Genomic DNA, 19,846 nt, shown 5'->3' with positions numbered 1-19,846 from the left:
CTTGGATTTGGACAGAATTCGGTACGTGTGTGCGGGACCACTCTACCATCACACTAAATTTAATCCAGATCGGATCCAGATTACGGATTTGGCGACAAAATTAAATGTAGCACAGAACACACAAACCATCTATTACAAGACTAATTTGGCGAGAGCAGCAGGTTTTATCGTACATGCACGGAAATTGATACATTGGATATTGAATTGATTGTTCAAAACCCAACAGAAAGGCCACCATTTTGGATTGCAGTTCCACTTTTGGGCGATTTTGCACTAATGGTGTTTCAACCAACTTTAGTTATTATTCTTATTACATAAAGTGCTGTAGTGAGACATGTGTGACACACACACACACACACACACACACACACACACGGTGTGCAGTGTAAACAGACATTACAAGGTTGTGCTTCCATGCGGGACGACGTCGTGCTGAGAAACATCTCAACACCAGTGCTTGATGGGAAAAAGGCGGGTAATTGGGGGAATGTGAGATGAGGTGATGAACAGGTCTGAATATAACAGGCACTCAGAGTCTCAGCGGGTGTGTGTGTGTGTGTGTGTGTGTGTGTGTGTGTGTGTGTGTGTGTGTGTGTGTGTGTGTGTGTGTGTGTGTGTGTGTGTGTGTGTGTGTGTGTGTGTGTGTGTGTGTGTGTGTGTGTGTGTGTGTGTCACCCAGCAGTGGAGGCAGCCAGTTGACGTTGGCCTCGCAGTGAGAGTCCAGGAAGGTGATGACCTCTCCTTTAGCGGCGGCCGCTCCCAGCAGACGGGTGCGGATTAGCCCCTCCCTCTTCTTGGTCCTCAGGATTTGAACCTTCGGCAGACGCGCCATGTATTTGAGCAGCGGCGTCTTCAGGTGATCTGCACACATACAGTTATTGTTATGATTATTGTGTCACACTCCAGACTTGGTTTATTTTTAGGATTCTTTATCGCCTTTGTTAAATTGAAGATGAAGCAGATTTTGAAACAATAGAGAGACAAAAATGAATCATGAGTCGACATCTGTTTTCGCTGAGTCATAGGTGGTTTTTTTTTTTCGCCGTCTGAAACGATCGCAGTAAAACTCGCCGCCCGTGAAACAAACGCCGCCGGCCTCCTGCTGGCCAAAGTGTAACGAGCAAACACAAAAGCTCCACGGCACATTAAAGCCAAAGGTCTGAGTCATTCATCACCAGGTGGATGGATTTTATTTTTTTATTTTTTTGCGGCGCCACCGCGGGCCCAGATACTCAAACACCATCCATCACTGATCTCAATCTGTAGGGAAACGTCAGCGGCTGCTGCTGCTCGTTTTAAGGCTAAAACAACACAAAACGCTTCATATTCTACTGTAAATGTATTAAACATACAAACTTAAACGTACTGAAATAATAAGAAAATAAAAACAAGCATGGCTCCATTCCAATTAGGTTTTCAAGAGTCCTGAGGATGCTTAAATTAATAATTTTTTTAGGGTAAATTATTGTCATGTGATAAAATGAATTAAGTGTACAATTATTTGGCTCGTTATTTGGCAGTCAGTCCATTGGTGGATTTACTATAAAGAAGAGCTCATTATTTGGCAGTCAGTCTGTTGGTGGATTAACTGTAAAGAAGAGCTCATTATTTGGCAGTCAGTCTGTTGGTGGATTTACTGTTAAGAAGAGCTCATTATTTGGCAGTCAGTCTGTTGGTGGATTAACTGTGAAGAAGAGCTCATTATTTGGCAGCCAGTCTGTTGGTCGATTCACTGTAAAAAAAAAAAAAAAAAAAGAGCTCATTATTTGGCAGTCAGTCTGTTGGTGGATTCACTGTAAAAAAAAAAAAAGAGCTCATTGTTTGGCAGCCAGCCTGTTGGCGGATTAACTGTAAAAAAAAGAGCTCATTATTTGGAGTCTCTTTGGTGGATATAGAGAATAGCTCATTATTTGGCAGTCAGTTTCTTCATACATTTGATTGTATGAATTTTTATTACACAAGAATTAGGAGCAGGCAGCCATTTTGGACCACCATTTTTCAAATATTTTTTGTTGTAGCCCAAAATGGAGAAACCCCACGTCTTTTTGTCGTTTATGACCGAAGGCTTCATAGTTTGTAAATGTCTGTTGTGTGTGAATATTTACGCCTGAAAATCTGTTACTTTTCCCACAAAATAACACATTTCAAAAATAATAAATCCAGATCAGACGTTGACATGATAATATGTGAGTTCACAGAGAAGTTACATGTGAGAAAGGATTCTCTGACAGATGTGATTTGTTTGTTTTTGACATTTTGAGGCATTTGAGATAAAGAAAACGTGTCTTTTTTATAACGTGCTGATGTTTGAGTGTGAGCTCAGTCGTGTGCTCTTCTGCTGTGTTTGTGTTTTGACTGCATGTAAAAATCTATCTCGTTCTTGGACCGCAGCCCTGACGTGTTTTTGAATCGGAGTGATTCCCGAGGCAGAGAAAAACATGAAATATAACTTTGACAGCTTTCCCTTCAAAAAGAAAAGCCACATAAACTGTCAACAGGAACTGAGAGCGAGAGAGAAGTGTTGACCTTTAAACCTCAAACTTTACAAGCTACTTTCTCTGATGTCAGAATCAGTGAAGCTCACTGAGTTTGAGGGAAAGAAACAGAAGAAGGAAGATGAAAATGTTCTTTAAGCTGCAGCAAAAACAACAACAACAGTGAATGTGTTTATGAGGAAAATTAAAGACAAACTAAACTATATATCAAATATTAATATTCAGCCACAAGCCGCGTCATCTCATCTACGACATCTTTGGGATTTGCGTCTGATTGACTGAGTAAAAAAGAGCTCATTATTTGGCAGTCGGTCTCTTGGTGGATCGACTGTGTAAAGAAGAGCTCATTATTTGGCAGTCGATCTCTTGGTGGATCGACTGTGTAAAGAAGAGCTCATTATTTGGCAGTCAGCCTCTTGGTGAATTAACTGTGTAAAGATGGGCTCATTATTTGGCAGTCAGTCGCTTGGTGGATTGACTGTGTAAAGAATAGCTCATTATTTGCCAGACAGTCGCTTGGTGGATTGACTGTGTAAAGAATAGCTCATTATTTGGCAGCCAGTCTGTTGGTGAATTTCCATATCCAGATTAGATTTTGACATTGTCATATCGTAATAGACTTTTCTTGGTTTTACAGGCTGTTGCATTGATACTCATCATTTTTATTATGTTAAATAATGTGTGAAATATACTCAACAAACAGTGGATTATATTTATTTATTTTAGAGCTTTATATCCACATATATAAAGGAACTGGAGAGGAATATTTTGGTGTTCTCTCTTCATACTCAGGTGGTGAGCCCGGTGAAGGTCGGCCATATTTACTTTTCATCACTGTGTTTATGGAGTCTCACAGCGGGCGACCTTCAGGCCGTTAAAGCTCGACATTGGAACAAGGGCGCCAGGTCTCTGCGAGGTCGCCGTCAAACTGAGAGGAAACATCGGAGCTGCCGCGCTTGCGCTCCTCCACCATAAATCAACCTGTTCTTTTTATAAAAAGGTGACCATGACAACGCTAATGAGAAGCAGCCGGGGCAAAATTAATCAGGGGAACATTTGCTCCGCGAAGAGACGTCGTGTGAGGGAGAGGTGAGGCAGAAGAACAAGATCAGAGTGTTTAATTATGATTGGTTAATTTTCCCTGGAATACATCGGAATAAAGCGCACGCTGTTTACCCAAAGCAAGGAGCCAATTAATCACGCTAATGAGCACGGGCTGGTGTCGGCAAACACATTAGTCTGCGTTAGAGTGCGAGGCAGAGGAGATCTCAGGGCTTTGGTGTCACCGATGTCAGGGTGGTTTAGGGTAGGGAAAAAAGCTGGGGGTAAAAACCCCTGCAACTAACGATGATTTTTTTTTACAAACCAAAATGATTCGGTTTTAATTTTCTGAAAAACTGATTTTATTCTGAAAATACAATCAGTATGTTGGTTGATTTGCTGTAAAGAAGAGCTCATTATTTGGCAGTCAGTCTGTTGGTGGTTATAGAAAATGGCTCATTATTTGGCAGTCAGTATGAAAGCGGATATGGAGAATGTCGTATTATTTGGCAGTCAGTCTCTTGGTGGATTAATTGTGTAAGGAAGAGTCCATGATTTGGCAGTCAGTCTCTTGGTGGATTAACTGTGTAAAGATGAGCTCATTATCTGGCAGTCAGTCTGTTGGTAGAAATTGAGAATGGCTCATCATTTGGCAGTCAGTCTGATGGTGGATTAACTGTGTAAAGATGAGCTCATTATCTGGCAGTCAGTCTGTAGGTAGAAATCAAGAATGGCTCATTATTTGGCAGTCAGTCTGATGCTGGATATAGAGAATGGCTCATTATTCGGCACTCAGTATGATGGTGGATATAGAGAATGGCAGAATATAATAGTTCTGGTCAATTACATTTCGGACATCGTCATATCGTAATAAAGTATCTCTGATGACTTTTCCTGGTTTTCCTGTGTAAAGAAGAGCCCATTATTTGGCAGTCAGTCTCTTGGTGGATATAGAGAATGGCTCATTATTTGTCAATCAGTATGATGGTGGATATAGAGAATGGCTCATTATTTGGCAGTCCGTCTCTTGATGGATGTACAGAATAGTTCTGGTCAATTACATTTCGGACAACGTCATATCGCAATAAAGTATCTGATGACTTTTTCCTGGTTTTCCTGCGCCAGTCTGAGAAACCGCCATTTTCTGTTGTCGCTCTCGTGTTTGCCCGGAGCCCGGCGCCGCTTTCATCCTCTCACAGGAGGCCGCGATCAAACACGAGTTAGCCGTTAGCAGATGAAAGGCGGCACGGTTTAGCCCCGGGGCTCTTGTCAGAGTGTCGGTGCACATTTTAAAAAAAAATGTTACTGAACCTGGAAAAAACGCAGAGAACCACAACTGCGCACTCCAGGCTTTTAAAGGGACAGCAAATCACTCACTTTCACCGACAGAGAACACGCTCAATAAAGAACAACAGTGTCGTACACGAAGATAGTACTCGGAGCATCTTCTGCGTGCATGTGATGTTTATACGTGAAAACACTGTCGTTGTTTTCCTTTAATTGACTCAAAACTCTGAGCATCAGATCTAAGCCAGGCTTTGCTACACATCGCTTCTCCACAGAGATTAAATCAAATCCCCGTTGTTTGTCGACGCCTCTGAAAATAAGCTCTTTATTCTAAACTGCGTTTAATTAATTTGCACGAGCTTAGAAAAAACATCTCAAAGACACACAAATGTGTCCGACGCGTGAAAAACATACAGGTGAAGACGTGTCTCTGTGAGGACAAAGCCTCTCACTTTGTCCTCTGTGACTCATGTGGTCCTCGGGAAGACGCCTAAAATCGATCCGCATGCGCTGACGCCGCCGCGTCGCTAAATGGCAACACTCAATTAGCTGCTTTTGTCCTCGACCGTCTGCGGCGCTCTCCACCTTCCTCTCCACGTCACCCTCTTCCTCACTTCTCCCTCACACTTCACTGAGCGCCCATTACCTCATTATCTCCCTGCAGCCTCACACACACACACACAAAGACACACACATGAATGAATGAATGAAGCTTGATCAGTCTTTGTGTACGACCCCTTCTCATGACAACAAGGACTGAAATTTCTTGTGAAGAATAAGTGCAATTAAAACCATACACATGTAAAATGACAACAATAAAACCATACACTTGTAAAATGACAACAGTAAAACCATACACTTGTAAAATTACAACAATAAAACCATACAGGTGTAAATAATTATACCAATAAAACCATACACATGTAAAATGACAACAATAAAACCATACACATGTAAAATGACAACAATAAAACCATACACTTGTAAAATGACAACAATAAAACCATACACATGTAAAATGACAATAATAAAACCATACACTTGTAAAATGACAACAATAAAACCATACACATGTAAAATGACAATAATAAAACCATACACTTGTAAAATGACAATAATAAAACCATACACTTGTAAAATGACAACAATAAAACCATACACTTGTAAAAATTACAGCAATAAAACTATACACATGTAAAATGACAACAATAAAACCATACACGTGTAAAACAATAAATACTAGTGGATATACAAAGGCACAAAACAGTACCACTTGCTCGAAGTATCCCATCTCTGTGGCGGCCATTTGCCATTTGCTTGTGTGTGTGTGTGTGTGTGTGTGTGTGTGTGTGTGTGTGTGTGTGTGTGTGTGTGTGCACGTGTGTGTGTGCGTGTGCATGTGCGTGCATGTGTGTGTGGTAATTGGACGATCAATCAGCCAATGGCAGCTTTCCATCGCAGAGTAGCTGATGTTGCAGTCACAGTGTTTCCGCCACATCAATCGCTCTGAATAAACACAGGCTCGGCTGCTGTGATTACACCACGTGCGCACACACACACACACACACACACACACACACACACACACACACACACACACATGCGCACACATCAATATGAATGTGGACATTTTGTCCTCCTGATTGTAAGACGATGAAGAAAATATATAAGAAATAAAGTGAATTTTTTCAGTCAGTGATACGAGAATGTGAGAAAATCCCCACATTCCTGATAAACATTACATATTGCAGCGTCTAAATTTAGATTCAGCTGTTTTTCTGGCTTTATTTGTGTGTGTGTGTGTGTGTGTGTGTGTGTGTGTGTGTGTGTGTGTGTGTGTGTGTGTGTGTGTGTGTGTGTGTGTGTGTGTGTGTGTGTGTGTGTGTGTGTGTGTGTGTGTGTGTGTGTGTGTGTGTGTGTGTGTGTGTGTGTGTGTGTGTGTGTGTGTGTGTGCAGGAGCTCACACTGTGGAGCAGTGAAGGGAAAGTTGAAACCAGCAGATATGAAAGAGGCCGTTGTCAGCTCTGATAGAAACACTCGTTCTCTCGCTCTGTGTCACGCTCTGAAGCTGTAAATCAGTGCTGCTGCTGATGCTGCTGCTGAGGATGCTATTACTGCTGCTGCGGCTGCTGCTGATGCTGCTGTTGATGCTGCTATTACTGCTGCTGCTATTACTGCTGCTGAGGCTTCTGCTGCTGCTATTACTGCTGCAGCTGCTGCTGATGCTGGTTAATCCACCTCAGATTAACCAGTGTTGTAATACTTTTACTTTGTTATTTATATTTCAAGTTACTAAGGTTAGTAAGTTTACTAAGGTTACAAAGGTTAGTAGTAGGCTAGTAAGGTTACAAAGGTCACTAAAACTACAAAGATAGTAAGGTTAGTAAGGGTACTAAGGTAACTAAGATTTGTAAGGTTACTAAGGTTAGTAAAGTTACGAAGGTTAGTAAGGTGACAAAGGTTAGTAAAGTTAATATGGTTACTAAGGTTACTAAGGTTAGTACTAACATTACTAAAGCTACTAAGGTTAGTAAGGTGACTAAGGTTAGTAAGGTTACTAAGATTAGTACGGTTACTACGGGTTAGTAAGGTTACTAAGGCTACAGAGGTTAGTAAGGTGACAAAGGTTAGTAAGGTTACTATGATTAGTCACGTTACTAAAGCTAATAAGGTTAGTAAGGTTACTAAGGCTATTAAGGTTAGTAAGGTTACTAAGGTTAGTAAAGTTACTAAGGTTACTACGGTTAGTAAGGTTAGTAAAGTTACTAAGGTTAGTAAGGTTACGAAGGTTAGTAAGGTTACTAGAGTTAATAAGGTTACTAGAGTTAATATGGTTACTAGAGTTAATAAGGTTACTAAGGTCACTAAGGCTACAAAGATAGTAAGGTTACTAAGGTTAGTAAGGTTTGTGAAGTTACTATGGTTACAAAGGTTAGTAAGGTTACTAAGGTTAGTAAGGTTTGTGAAGTTACTATGGTTACTAAGCTTAGTAAGGATACTAAGATTAGTAAAGTTACTAAGGTTACAAAGGTTAGTAAAGTTACTAAGGTTACAAAGGTTAGTAAGGTTACTAAGGTTAGTAAAGTTACTAAGGTTACTAAGGTTAGTAAGGTTAGTTAAGTTACTAAGGTTAGTAAAGTTACTAAGGTTAGTAAGGTTAGTTAAGTTACTAAGATTAGTAAAGTTACTAAGGTTAGTAAGGTTACTAAGATTAGTAAAGTTACTAAGGTTACAAAGGTTAGTAAAGTTACTATGGTTACTAAGGTTAGTAAGTTTAGTAAAGTTACTAAGGTTAGTAAGGTTAGTAAGGTTACGAAGGTTAGTAAGGTTACCAAGCTTAATAAGGTTACTAAGCTGAATAAGGTTACTAAAGTTAATAAGGTTAAGGTCAGTAAGGCTACAAAGATAGTAAGGTTACAAAGGTAAGTAAGGTTTGTGAAGTCACTAAGGTTAGTAAGGATACTAAGATTAGTAAAGTTACTAAGGTTACAAAGTTTAGTAAAGTTACTATGGTTACTAAGGTTAGTAAGGTTAGTAACCAGTGATTCTGAAAGAATCTTGGAGCCAGTGGAATGATTTAAAAATCAAAGTGTTCTGCAGGAGCTGTAGCAGAAATAATTTGGCATTAATAAAATCATGTATTAATGACTGTAGTAGAGAAAATAAAATAAAGATGCTTCTGTTATTCTTTGACAAGTGAAATATATGAGAAACTAACTGCAGTGAGTGTGAAACAATAATCACAATAAGCAGAAATGTTGACGTCTTCTTTACAGAGCATCGATGTAATTCTTAACCAGACAGTGATTCATTAAATTATGACTTAAAAATAGATTATCAGTCTCCAGGGGTTATTAATAATTCACACACACACACACACACACACACACACACACACTCCCAGCCTCTTCTGCTGACGCTGACTTTGCTGCTCCGTGAGCTGCCGTTAACTTTTACACGTGTTGTAATTATGCTTTTTATTAATGAGGTCTGTGATAAATGGATCTCCCTCCAGTGTCGGGCTGAGAATTAGCCCCTTCCTCTTCATCATCGTCGTCTTCTTCTTCTTCTTCTTCTTCCACCTGCTGCTCGTGGACACAACAATGTCTGAACTTCATGCAAAATGTGAGGAAAATCTAATGGGGGTGCATGTGTTTGCACGTGTGTGGGGGAGGGCTGGATTATTTCTGTTTATAGTCCATCATCAATGCCTCATCAACATGTCATCAATGCGTCATCAACACGTCATCAACTTGACATCGTGCCATCAACGTGACAGCGCATCAATGTGACAATGCGTCATCAATTCGTCATCAGTGCATCATCATGTCATCAACATGTCATCAATGCATCATCAATGTCATCAACGCATCATCAATGTGTCATCAACACGTCATCAATGCATCATGAACGCTTCATCAGTGTCTCATCATTGCATCATCAATGCTTCATTAATGTATCATCAATGCATCATCAATGTGTCATCAAAGCATCATCAACGCTTCATCAATGTGTCATCAATGCATCATGAACGCTTCATCAATGTGTCATCAATGCATCAACGCTTCATCAACATGTCATCAATGCGTCATCATGTCAATGTGTCATTGTGTCAATGCACCATCAATTTGTCATCAACACGTCATCAATGCATCATCAACTCGTCATCAACGCTTCATCAATGTGTCATCAATGCATCAACGGGTCATCAATGCGTTGTCAACGCGTCATCAATGCGTTGTCAATGCATCATCAGCATGTCAATGTGTTATCAACGCGTCATCAATGCATTGTCAATGTGTCAATGCGTCATCAATGCATCATCAACACGTCATCAACATGTCACCAAAGCGTCATGTCATCAATGCATCATCAATGTGTCATCAACGCGTCATCAAAGTGTCATCAATGTCTCATCATTGCATCATCAACGCTTCATCAATGTGTCATCAATGCATCATCAATGTGTCATCAAAACGTCATCAATGTGTCATCAAAATGTCATCAACGCTTCATCAATGTATCATCAATGCATCTTCAACGTGTCATCAATACGTCATCAATGCGTCATCGTGTCATTGTGTCATTGTGTCAATGCACCATCAATTCGTCATCAATGCATCATCAACACGTCATCGTGTCATCAATGCATCATCAATGCATTATCAACACGTCATCAACGTGTCATCAATGTGTCATCAATGCATCGTCAATTTGTCAATGCGTCATCAATGCGTCATCAACACGTCCTTGTGTCATCAATGCGTCATCAACATGTCATCAATGCATCATCAATGCATTATCAACACGTCATCAACGTGTCATCAATGCGTCATCAACACGTCATCAACATGTCATCAATGCATCATCAATGCATTATCAACACGTCATCAACATGTCATCAATGCATCATCAATGCATTATCAACACGTCATCAACGTGTCATCAATGTGTCATCAATGCATCGTCAATTTGTCAATGCGTCATCAATGCGTCATCAACACGTCATTGTGTCATCAATGCGTCATCAACATGTCATCAATGCATCATCAATGCATCATCAATGCATTATCAACACGTCATCAACGTGTCATCAATGCGTCATCAATGCGTCAACACGTCATCAATGCGTCATTAATGTGTCATCAATGTGTCATCAATGTGTCATCAACACGTCATCGTGTCATCAACACGTCATCGTGTCATCAATGCGTCATCAACATGTCATCAATGCATCATCAATGCATCATCAATGCATTATCAACACGTCATCAACGTGTCATCAATGCGTCATCAATGCGTCATCAACACGTCATCAATGCGTCATTAATGTGTCATCAATGTGTCATCAATGTGTCATCAACACGTCATCGTGTCATCAACACGTCATCGTGTCATCAAGGCTTCATCAATGTGTCATCAATGCATCATCAACACGTCAATGTGTCATCAATGCATTGTCAATGCATCATAAACACGTCATCAATGCGTCATCAATGTGGGAACTTCATAAAAATGTCACAAAAGTAAGAAAAAGACAAAAGCGGGATAATCGAAGCTAAGCTCAGACCAAGAAACTTTGAATTTGTAAGCGATAATCAGCGTCTCCTGATTATTGTTCAGTAATTACTGATGCATTTTTGTCCATTTGTCAGAATATGTTGAAAAAGCTTGAGCTGTTTCCTAAACTCAAATGTGTTTCAGTTTTAATGGTTTTTTTTGTTTGTTTTTATGGATCAAAGAAGCCTGAAAATAATCACATTTAAGACATTAACGAGTCTGAAAACAAAACAAAATTAAACAGACAAAAGTTGGTCAAATTTGACTTGACAATGTATCTTTAAAATCAGAATCCAATTAAAAACCATGACGACTAACAGGTTACTAAGGTTACTAACGACTGTGGCACAACGACATGTTACTATCATTTACTGTCTTTGTCTTGAATTACAAGACAAACCTTCCCACAATATAATCCCATTTCTCAGTGAAGCAGATATTAATCAGCACTCTGCCAGAGTGAACCACAGATTTAGACGAATCACTCTCTTCTTCTCCTTCCTCCGCCTCCTCCTCCTCTCATGCACTTGCTCCCTCATCTGTTATGCCAGAGTTCAAAAGCAGAGCATTGATTTGTGGTTTTCCTGTACGGGGATTATTCTCTCCATCAGTGTAACAGCAGTGACTCAGACCACAGAGCAGAAACAGATTCAAGTTCACTTTGTCCTTGTGTCTCTTAAAGCCTTAATTACAGCCTGATTCATTTCAGAGGGCAGAGATGGTGAGAGGGAAAAACCAGAGGAAGGTTCTTCTTCTTCTGCTGTGGGATCCTCTACCATGAGTCATGACGAAAACCACACCCAAACATGACCCAAACCAGGTCCAACCCTAACCCAAACCAGGTCCAAAACATGACCCAAAGCCAGGTCCAAACATGACCCAAACCAGGTCCAAAACATGACCCAAACCAGGTCCAAAACATGACCCAAACCAGGTCCAACCCAGACCCAAAGCAGCTCAAAACCAGACCCAAACTTGGCCAAAACCAAACTGAATGCAAGCCTAAAACACAAAAACCAAACATGACACAAATCAAGTCCAAACTGTGGAAGAGATGTGAGACGGAATTTTACAGAAGGTTCTTCTGCAGAGATTAAATCCCTTTATGGATCTGACACAGGCGTAAAAACCAGGGCCAAACCAGGTCAAATCCAGGCCCAAGGACTAACCCAGGTTCGTACAAGACCCAGTGTCTCCAACATTCCCACATTATTATGATCTTGTCCGAACAAGGCCTAAAACCAGGTATAAATCAGGTTCAGCCTTGAACCAAACCAGGTCCTGGCCCAACCGGTAACCAACATGGACCCAAATTAGACAAAAGAGGGCCAATCCAAGCCTAAACCAAGACCAATCCAGGCCAAAATAACAGAAAACCAGACCCAGCTCAGACTTAATCCTCATTTAAAACACGGGAATAAAAACCTCAGTCTGATTTTCATTCCACCTCCTCCTTGTTTTTCCTCTGATGTAAAATTATAACCCGACTGCACGTTTATTGCACTTAATAATACATGAAGGCCTTGATTTGACTCTCTTACCAACCTGAACGAGCGCTTTTTTAAAAAAAAACAGTCATCTCTTGGTTTTCGTCTGGTTCATTTGTTTCGGTTTAAAATATTTCCTCCGTGTGACGCCGCGCTGCCTCTGAAGCTCTGATGGGTGTTGGCCTCTAAATGAGTCTCAGGCAGCGCAACGTCTCATTACCGTGGCGACGAGGAGTAAACACATCCTTCAGCGAGGGACTGTGACAAAGAGCACTAATTAACAAGGAGCTAAACACTTTCTTAACGGAGCTGGTGAAGGCAGAGCGAGGGCGACACACACACACACACACACACACACACACACACATACACACGGGGTAACAATGGAAGACAGATGTTCGCAGCCGAGTCGCGGCGACACGCGCTGAACCGAGCGTCGCGCGCTGAAGGAGAGACATTAGAGTTTTGTTTTGAAAACGTGATTACGCTGTCGTCGCTCTCGTGAAAAATGGACAGCCGTCGTTAAATGACTAATTAACGGAAGCTGCCGACAAGAGACCCAGATGCTAAATGAACAACAGAGCAGAGCCTCGGTGCTTTCAAAGGCTTTCAAAAAATTAAACAAAATGTACCGCTTCTACAAATCATGGTAAATGTTGCATTCGTTCATTCTGTGCAGCATGAAATGTAGACCCAAACCAGGTCCAAATCAGGTCAAACCCTGACCCAATTCAGGTTGAAACTATGTAGGTCAAAACCAGATCAAACCAGGCCCAAACTTGGTCAAAACCAAACTGAATGCAGGCCTAAAACCAGGCCAAAACTAAAGCCAAACTAGAGCCAAACCAGGCCAGAGGTTTGTCCTACTGAGGTCAAATCCTTCTCTTTTAGGATGTTCTAAAAATCAGAGCCAAACCACATCCAACCCTGACCCAATTCAGGTCGAAACCAGAGCCACACTTTGCCAAAAGCAAACTGAATGCAGGCCTAAAACCAGGTCAAAACTCAAGCCAAACCAGACACAAATCTGGTCCAACCCTGACCCAATACAGTTTGAAACTATGTAGGTCAAATCCAGGTTTAACCAGATCCAAAGCAGGTCAAAACTAAGGCCAAACCAGACCCAAACCAGGCCAGAGATGGTGAGAGGAAATATTGGAGCTGGAGTCCAACTGAGGTCAACTCCTTCTCTTGTAGGCCAAAACCAAACTGAATGCAGGCCTAAAACCAGGCCAAAACCAAGGACAACCTAGACCCAAATCAGGTCCAAACCAGGCCACAGTCACAAGTCAGATTATAATGTCTTGATATTCATTTTCCCTGGTTGAAACGTTGATGCTGGGCTCTTAAGACGTGAACCTGAGACCCTCCGAACCTCGGCGATCGATAATCTCAAACTCTCCACAGTAACAACAGCTTTACACTTTTTTTGACGATGTTTGTGCTTGATATTTTTTACATTCCATAGAGCAGCATAACATTTTTTAGTGCAATGTAACACAGATGGTGCAGAAGAGAATTATTGCTGGAATGGAGCCACGTTCACGCGCAAGAATAAAGACCCTAAAAGTCATGGTTTTAATGTTGTGCTGTAAAGTTACTAACATCATCTTTTTATTTTCAGTCTGTTCACTCCAAGGAATCATAATGTGTAGATGCACACTTTTATTTAGTTGAGTTATAGAGTTCCCTGACCTCACTCTTCGTTACTCAATAGACTTCCGTTTTCACAAATTGGCGTTTTTTCTGTCGGACGAGGTCGCTCATTTACATAGGGTGCAAATCTCAAAAATGGCTGACTTCCTGTTGAGTTGAGGCCATGGTTACGGTCAACTTTTTTGTTCGTCTCGGTTGATAAAATATTGCCACTAAGTTTCTCGGAATTCGTTGGAACTCAATGTATGACATCGTTATAGGGCACTTCCTGGTTTGTGGTGAATGGTTCAAATTCACCCCAAAACACAGAGGGTTTGCCGCAGCCACGTTGTTTTGAATCTGCAAAGCATCTCGACAACTTTTCACCTTTGATGTGTCTCGTACAAATTGACGCGCTCGGACGAGTTCGCTCCTTTACATAAGGTCAAAATGGCTGCCTTCCTGTTGAGTTGAGGCCATGGTTACGGTTGACTTTTTTGTCCGTCTTGGTCGATAACATGCTCCCACCAAGTTTTCGGGAAATTCTGTGGAGCTCAATTGTGCCTGTTTTCACCTTAGGCGGCGCTATAGAGCTCTTGAGCAACGCACGGGTTCCGGGACCTATGTCAATATCGCATTTTCACCAGACCTGACCTCCATGCCAAGTTTCAAGGGTTTCTACGCACGTTAACGCCCTCAAAAACCCACAGATGTAATAATAATCTGAAGGTTCCTCGCCGTTTCGCGCCCTGATGTTTGATTTGCACCAGTTTCTCAGGAGACGTACGATAAAACAGATTATATATAATAGTTGTCTCAGATCAAACACGTTAGAGAAATAAAGAAATAAAGAAATAATGAAGCTCAGAATTGTGGCATCTGTCGTGGCGTTGAACGATAAAGTGTTGCAGTTCGAGTGTTTTATTATTATTTTTGCCGTAGCGCTAAAGTGGAACTCTTTAACGGCGAACGCCGACTAAACAATAAACCTATGTCTGACGTTTGAAGTTGGTAAATCGACACCAGGTTTGCAGGCGACTTTTCTATGCAGATGATACGCTTTCTACCTTCTCAATCATCCCAGAATGATGTAAGCTGGAGACACACACTTGCACAACTGTGTGTGTGTGATGTTGTGTGTGTGTGCGTGCGTGTGTGCGTACCTTTGTCGCTGAAGTCGTCGACCAGGATGATCTCGGCGACGAGCTGTGGCGGCGAGCGGTTGACGACGCTGTGAACGGTCCGCAGCAGCGACGACCAGCCCTCGTTGTGGAACGGGATGATGATGCTGGTGTTGGGAAGCTTCTCGGCGTACAGCTTCTGTTTGCAGCTACACACACATACACACAATGAATACATGTCATCCATTTTATTTGCAGTCAGATATTAAAAAAAAACAAACAAAAAAAAAAAACTCGCTAATTTGTCCTTCGCGGCAAAAATTGTCACCTTCCCAAAAACTGCTAAAAATGTCATATATTAATATTTTTTCACACTTTTAAAGGAGTCGATATTTTAAAGATACTTCAGCCCGAAATATACATATCAAATATTAATCATGTTTTTTGACATTTTAACCCATTTAAAAGTACGTATTTTGATGTATTGTTTTCCCATTTCCATTTCCCAGCTACTTAGTTAAAAAAAACTGTGTTGTCCTTGTTGTTGTTCTAACTTTTTTCGTTCGACACGCACATATCTTTCGGTTGCGTTTACCCACAATGCCCCGCGTTGTAGTCCAGTTCCAGTGTAGTGTGTGTGTGTGTATGTGTGTGTGTGTGGGGGGTGGGTGTGTGTGTGTGTTTAGTGAACTGTGTCAGTCGATCAATGTCTGTGTTGAACATCAGGCGCCGTGTTATTCATTCAGATATGAACGCGGCCAGACAGGCGGGCAGCGTGATGGACAGCCGCTCCACTGTGAATCTTAACAAACCGAGTGCCACAGCAGCGTGTGTGTGTGTGTGTGTGTGTGTGCATCTGCCTCAATTAAATAACTCCAGCATGCAGAACCCAAACGAGTCATTTTGCAGAGACACAGAAAAAGCACAGCTCACCGATAGGCGAGCGATGCTGCCGCTGCCCACCCGTGCAGAGCAGGTTGGGGGAGGGAGGGCGACAGGGGGCGGGGCCATGCGATGTGGGTTTGTCTAAATGCAAATCTTCCCTAATTTATTCAGGCCTGGGATTAAAGATAAAGCCCAATCTTTGGTATCGATTTAGAATGTCGAATTGACAATGGGTGCAAATCGCCAAAATGGACGCCAAGATTCCAAAATGGCTGACTTCCTGTTGTGTTGAGGCCATGGTTACGGTAGACTTTTTTGTTCGTCGTGGTCTATAACATCTTCCCACCAAGTTTAGGCAAATTCGGTGGAACTCAATATTTGCAGACGTCATAGGGCACTTCCTTTTTCGTGGAAATTCGCAGAACGCAGATAATTTTCATCTTTGATGTGTCTGGTACAAATTGCTGGTACGCCAAACACGCTTAGACAAGTTCTCTCGTTTACGTCAAGTGCAAATCGTCCAAATGGACGCCAAGACTAAAAATGGCCGACTTCCTGTTGAGTTGAGGCCATGGTTACGATCGACTTTTTTGTTCATCTTGGTCTATAACGTCTTCCCACCAAGTTTCAGCAAATTTGGTGGAACTCGACGTGCGCCGACTTCAGAGGGCACTTCCTGTTTCGTGGCGAACGGTAAAAATACGCAGAAATGCCGATGGTTGCTGTGGCCACGCCTTTTTGAATCCGCAAAACCTTTCTATAATTTATTCAGGCTTGGAATTAGCAAATCGCCAAAATGGACGGCAAGAACCCAAAATGGCCGAGTTCCTGTTGAGTTGAGGCCATGGTTACAGTCGGCTTTTTTGTTCATCTTGGTCTTGGGCACTTCCTGTTTCGTGGCGAATGGTCGAAATTTGCCACGGAACTTTGTTCCGGGACTCACTTGGCGTGGCGGATGTCGGGCAGCGAGCGGTTGAGGGAGATCCGGTCGCTGACGTAGATGTTGAAACCGTTTTCTCGGTACGCCTGGTCCACCTGCTCCGTTTCCGACAGCGGGAACGATTTGCCCTGTTCGCCGTTTCCTGCGGCAAACACATAAACAATCACATGGGAGGTGAGAGGCTTTTACAGAGGGGGGGGGGGGGGGGGGGCTGAAAGCCTGAGGCAGAATCAATGCTTCTATTGTCTGGTTCATGATGAACTGGCTGCATTGATTCCGTCTCTTCTCGGAGAGTGCATCGCCTCACGTACCGACGCGGGCGGCGTCTCTCCTGATCGCCTCGTAGTCGTTCCAGTCTGTCCGCCGCACGCCATCGAGGCCAACCTGAGCCACTCTTCTCCTGTGGTTCAACTCCTGTGGAAACACACACACACACGTGTCATTTTAGGCCTGCAGCGTCTTAAGAGGATCTCTCCCACACCAAACCCCATAGAGAAAATCAGTGATTTTAACATCACAGCACACAGGAGTTCACAGGAGTTGTTGATCCACTGCTGCCTCCATCAGTAAATTAAACTGTCTTATTTTGTAAAATCCGGCTTTTGAAAATCTTCGTTCAGAGTCACCACGGTGACACAAAGTGACCACACGAGGCAGCAGCAGACCAGCAGCTCCTGTGTCCCCGCGAGCCAAAAATCTGCATTTTTCTCTATGGGGTTTGGTGTGGTAGAGAAACTTTCAACAGTTTCCTGTTGGAAAACTCTGTGTAACGGTGAAATAAAGACATGACCACGTTCTTAAGACATCGTAACTCAAAGTGACGTAGATTTTATTCGGTGAATCTTTAGCTAAGTGGCTAATGTGTGCTTTTCCTTGAGTCGTAGCTAGCCTCCACGTCTTTAATCGAAAATATAATGAATCTTATTCCTATTTTGAACAGAAAAACTGGAGATGCTGAAATGCAACAATCTGGAACAATACAATCTATTCATACATATCAGCATATATCTCTATCTACGGTATATATAAAGGTGCAATAAAATGCTTGAATAACGGCAATAATTTTTTGTCCTCCACACACACATTTATGGAATAATCTCATGCTTTAGACTTCACTTCAATCTCTCTCATGGCAGTCAGCCAAAAAAAAAAACCTGCACCACTTTTACTTTGCTTGGTGGAAATGTGCTGCTGACAGCTGGGTTAGCATGAAGCAGAGACACACACACACACACACACTGTACGAGATATTCTTCTACACCCCAGCATTTAAATGCAAAAAGCAGCCATTTATGAAATTTCCCTCCGCCTCAGAAAATTACTTTCCAGCGAGTTAGCATCGAGACGACGGGATCGCGGCGTGATGCTAAATTAATTAGCTCCACGGGAGGATGCAGATGCAATTAGCGGAGCGCTGTTAACATGAGCGACACGCCTCGACTGCAAGGGAAAGTATTATTAACCAGGGCGGGTTTGTACGTTTTTTGGGGGCCTTACAAAGATATAAATACAAGTGCGATGGATTCGTTTGTCCGCTGTTATTGTTCATCAACTCCATTGTGGAGCGTGGTGTAGAAATCAAACGCCCCCCCTCTCTGTCCAGCTGTTCACTGGTGTGACGCAGAACGTCGGTCAAATGAAACAGAACTGAAGTGAATCCAGTTAAAGTCAAATGAAGGGAATGAAAATGAATGAGGTTTTCCAACTGGACTGAGGACGCGTTAGCGCACTGTCCACTTCCATTAGAGCGGAGTGACTACAACAGTGTGTGTGTGTGTGTGTGTGTGTGTGTGTGCGTGCGTGCGTGCGTGTGTGTTCACTCAGTTCTTCATAGTGTTATTATGTTTACTCTGCACTTTCATCTATTTGTCTATCTGTGTCTGTTTATTGTTGAATTTTAAAATGAAAAGCCCTGAGCAAATAAAATGATTAATATTAGTAGAAGTCATTTCATTAAATCTCTAACTAATTGGTTATCTTTGTTATCTTTGTTTTTAGTGTTGCTTGTAGATAAAACATAAAAAATGCTGCTGTTACTGCATATCCTCAATGTAAACTAACTGTCCAGACTAAGCAGTTAACTAGCAACTAACTATCCAAGCTAAGCAGTTACCTGGCAACTAACTGCCCAGGCTAAGCAGTTAACTAGCAACTAACTAAGTTAAGCAGTTAACTAGCAATTAACTATCCAAGCTTGCAAGTTAACTAACAACTGACTATCTAAGTTAAACAGTTAAGTAGTAACTAACTATCCAAGCTAAGCAGTTAACTAGCAACTAACTATCCAAGCTAAGTAGTTAACTCGCAAATAATTATCCAAGTTAGGTAATTAACTAGCAATTACCTATCCAGGCTAAGTAGCTAACTATCAACTATCAATCCAAGCTAAGCAGTTAACTAGCAACTATCGATCCAAGCTATCGCTGGGATGACCCGAACATTGGCTCCCGACTCTTCCGCCTTGTTGTTGTGCGAGGGCCCTAATGTACCTATTTCCTAGTCCCAGAGGGAGGTGCAACATTCCTAATCTGTAACCTCGAATGAGGGGATGGAAATTGGGTCGCCGCTAAAGTGAGGGTCCCTGTCGGGCGGATGGAGCTCGGTTGCCCTCGACGTGGGCGATCCATCTCGGACAAGGAAAGTCTGACGTAAAACATACGACCTGAGGACCTCGCTGTCACCGTCCCAGTTTACTCGGCCATGGCAGATGAACCCTGGGTGTAAAGGGTGGGAACGGTAATGCGCACACCGTCTCCCACCTTAAAAAGCCTTTGCCAAGGGCCTAAGGGCCTAAACTGTTAACTCCCAACGGAGACAGGCCTAGAAAAGGTGGCCTAAACAAAGCTCATCTTCATTTCACCCAGTTGGCTGGCCGTGGCCAACGGGCATCTACCC

The 19,846-nt window shown here is 42.1% G+C and overlaps 1 protein-coding gene across 1 annotated transcript in view; it reads right to left on the bottom strand.

Moving 5' to 3' along the window:
* The window catches only part of LOC310927384 (polypeptide N-acetylgalactosaminyltransferase 10-like), a gene marked incomplete at both ends in the record, with an annotated part of 41,646 nt that overhangs the window by 11,659 nt on the left and 10,141 nt on the right, over window positions 1-19,846 (bottom strand). The window contains 4 exons of the mRNA XM_083889679.1: window positions 676-861; window positions 15,169-15,335; window positions 16,955-17,093; window positions 17,263-17,365. Coding sequence (XP_083745805.1) covers window positions 676-861; window positions 15,169-15,335; window positions 16,955-17,093; window positions 17,263-17,365 — 595 coding nt within the window. The remainder of the gene's footprint in view (window positions 1-675; window positions 862-15,168; window positions 15,336-16,954; window positions 17,094-17,262; window positions 17,366-19,846) is intronic.

Source organism: Microchirus variegatus (genome assembly GCF_963457635.1).
Source record: "Microchirus variegatus genome assembly, chromosome: 5".
Classification (NCBI taxonomy): Eukaryota; Metazoa; Chordata; class Actinopteri; order Pleuronectiformes; family Soleidae; genus Microchirus; species Microchirus variegatus.
Note: the sequence above shows the minus strand (reverse complement) of the source record. Positions and strands in the feature narration are given on the sequence as shown.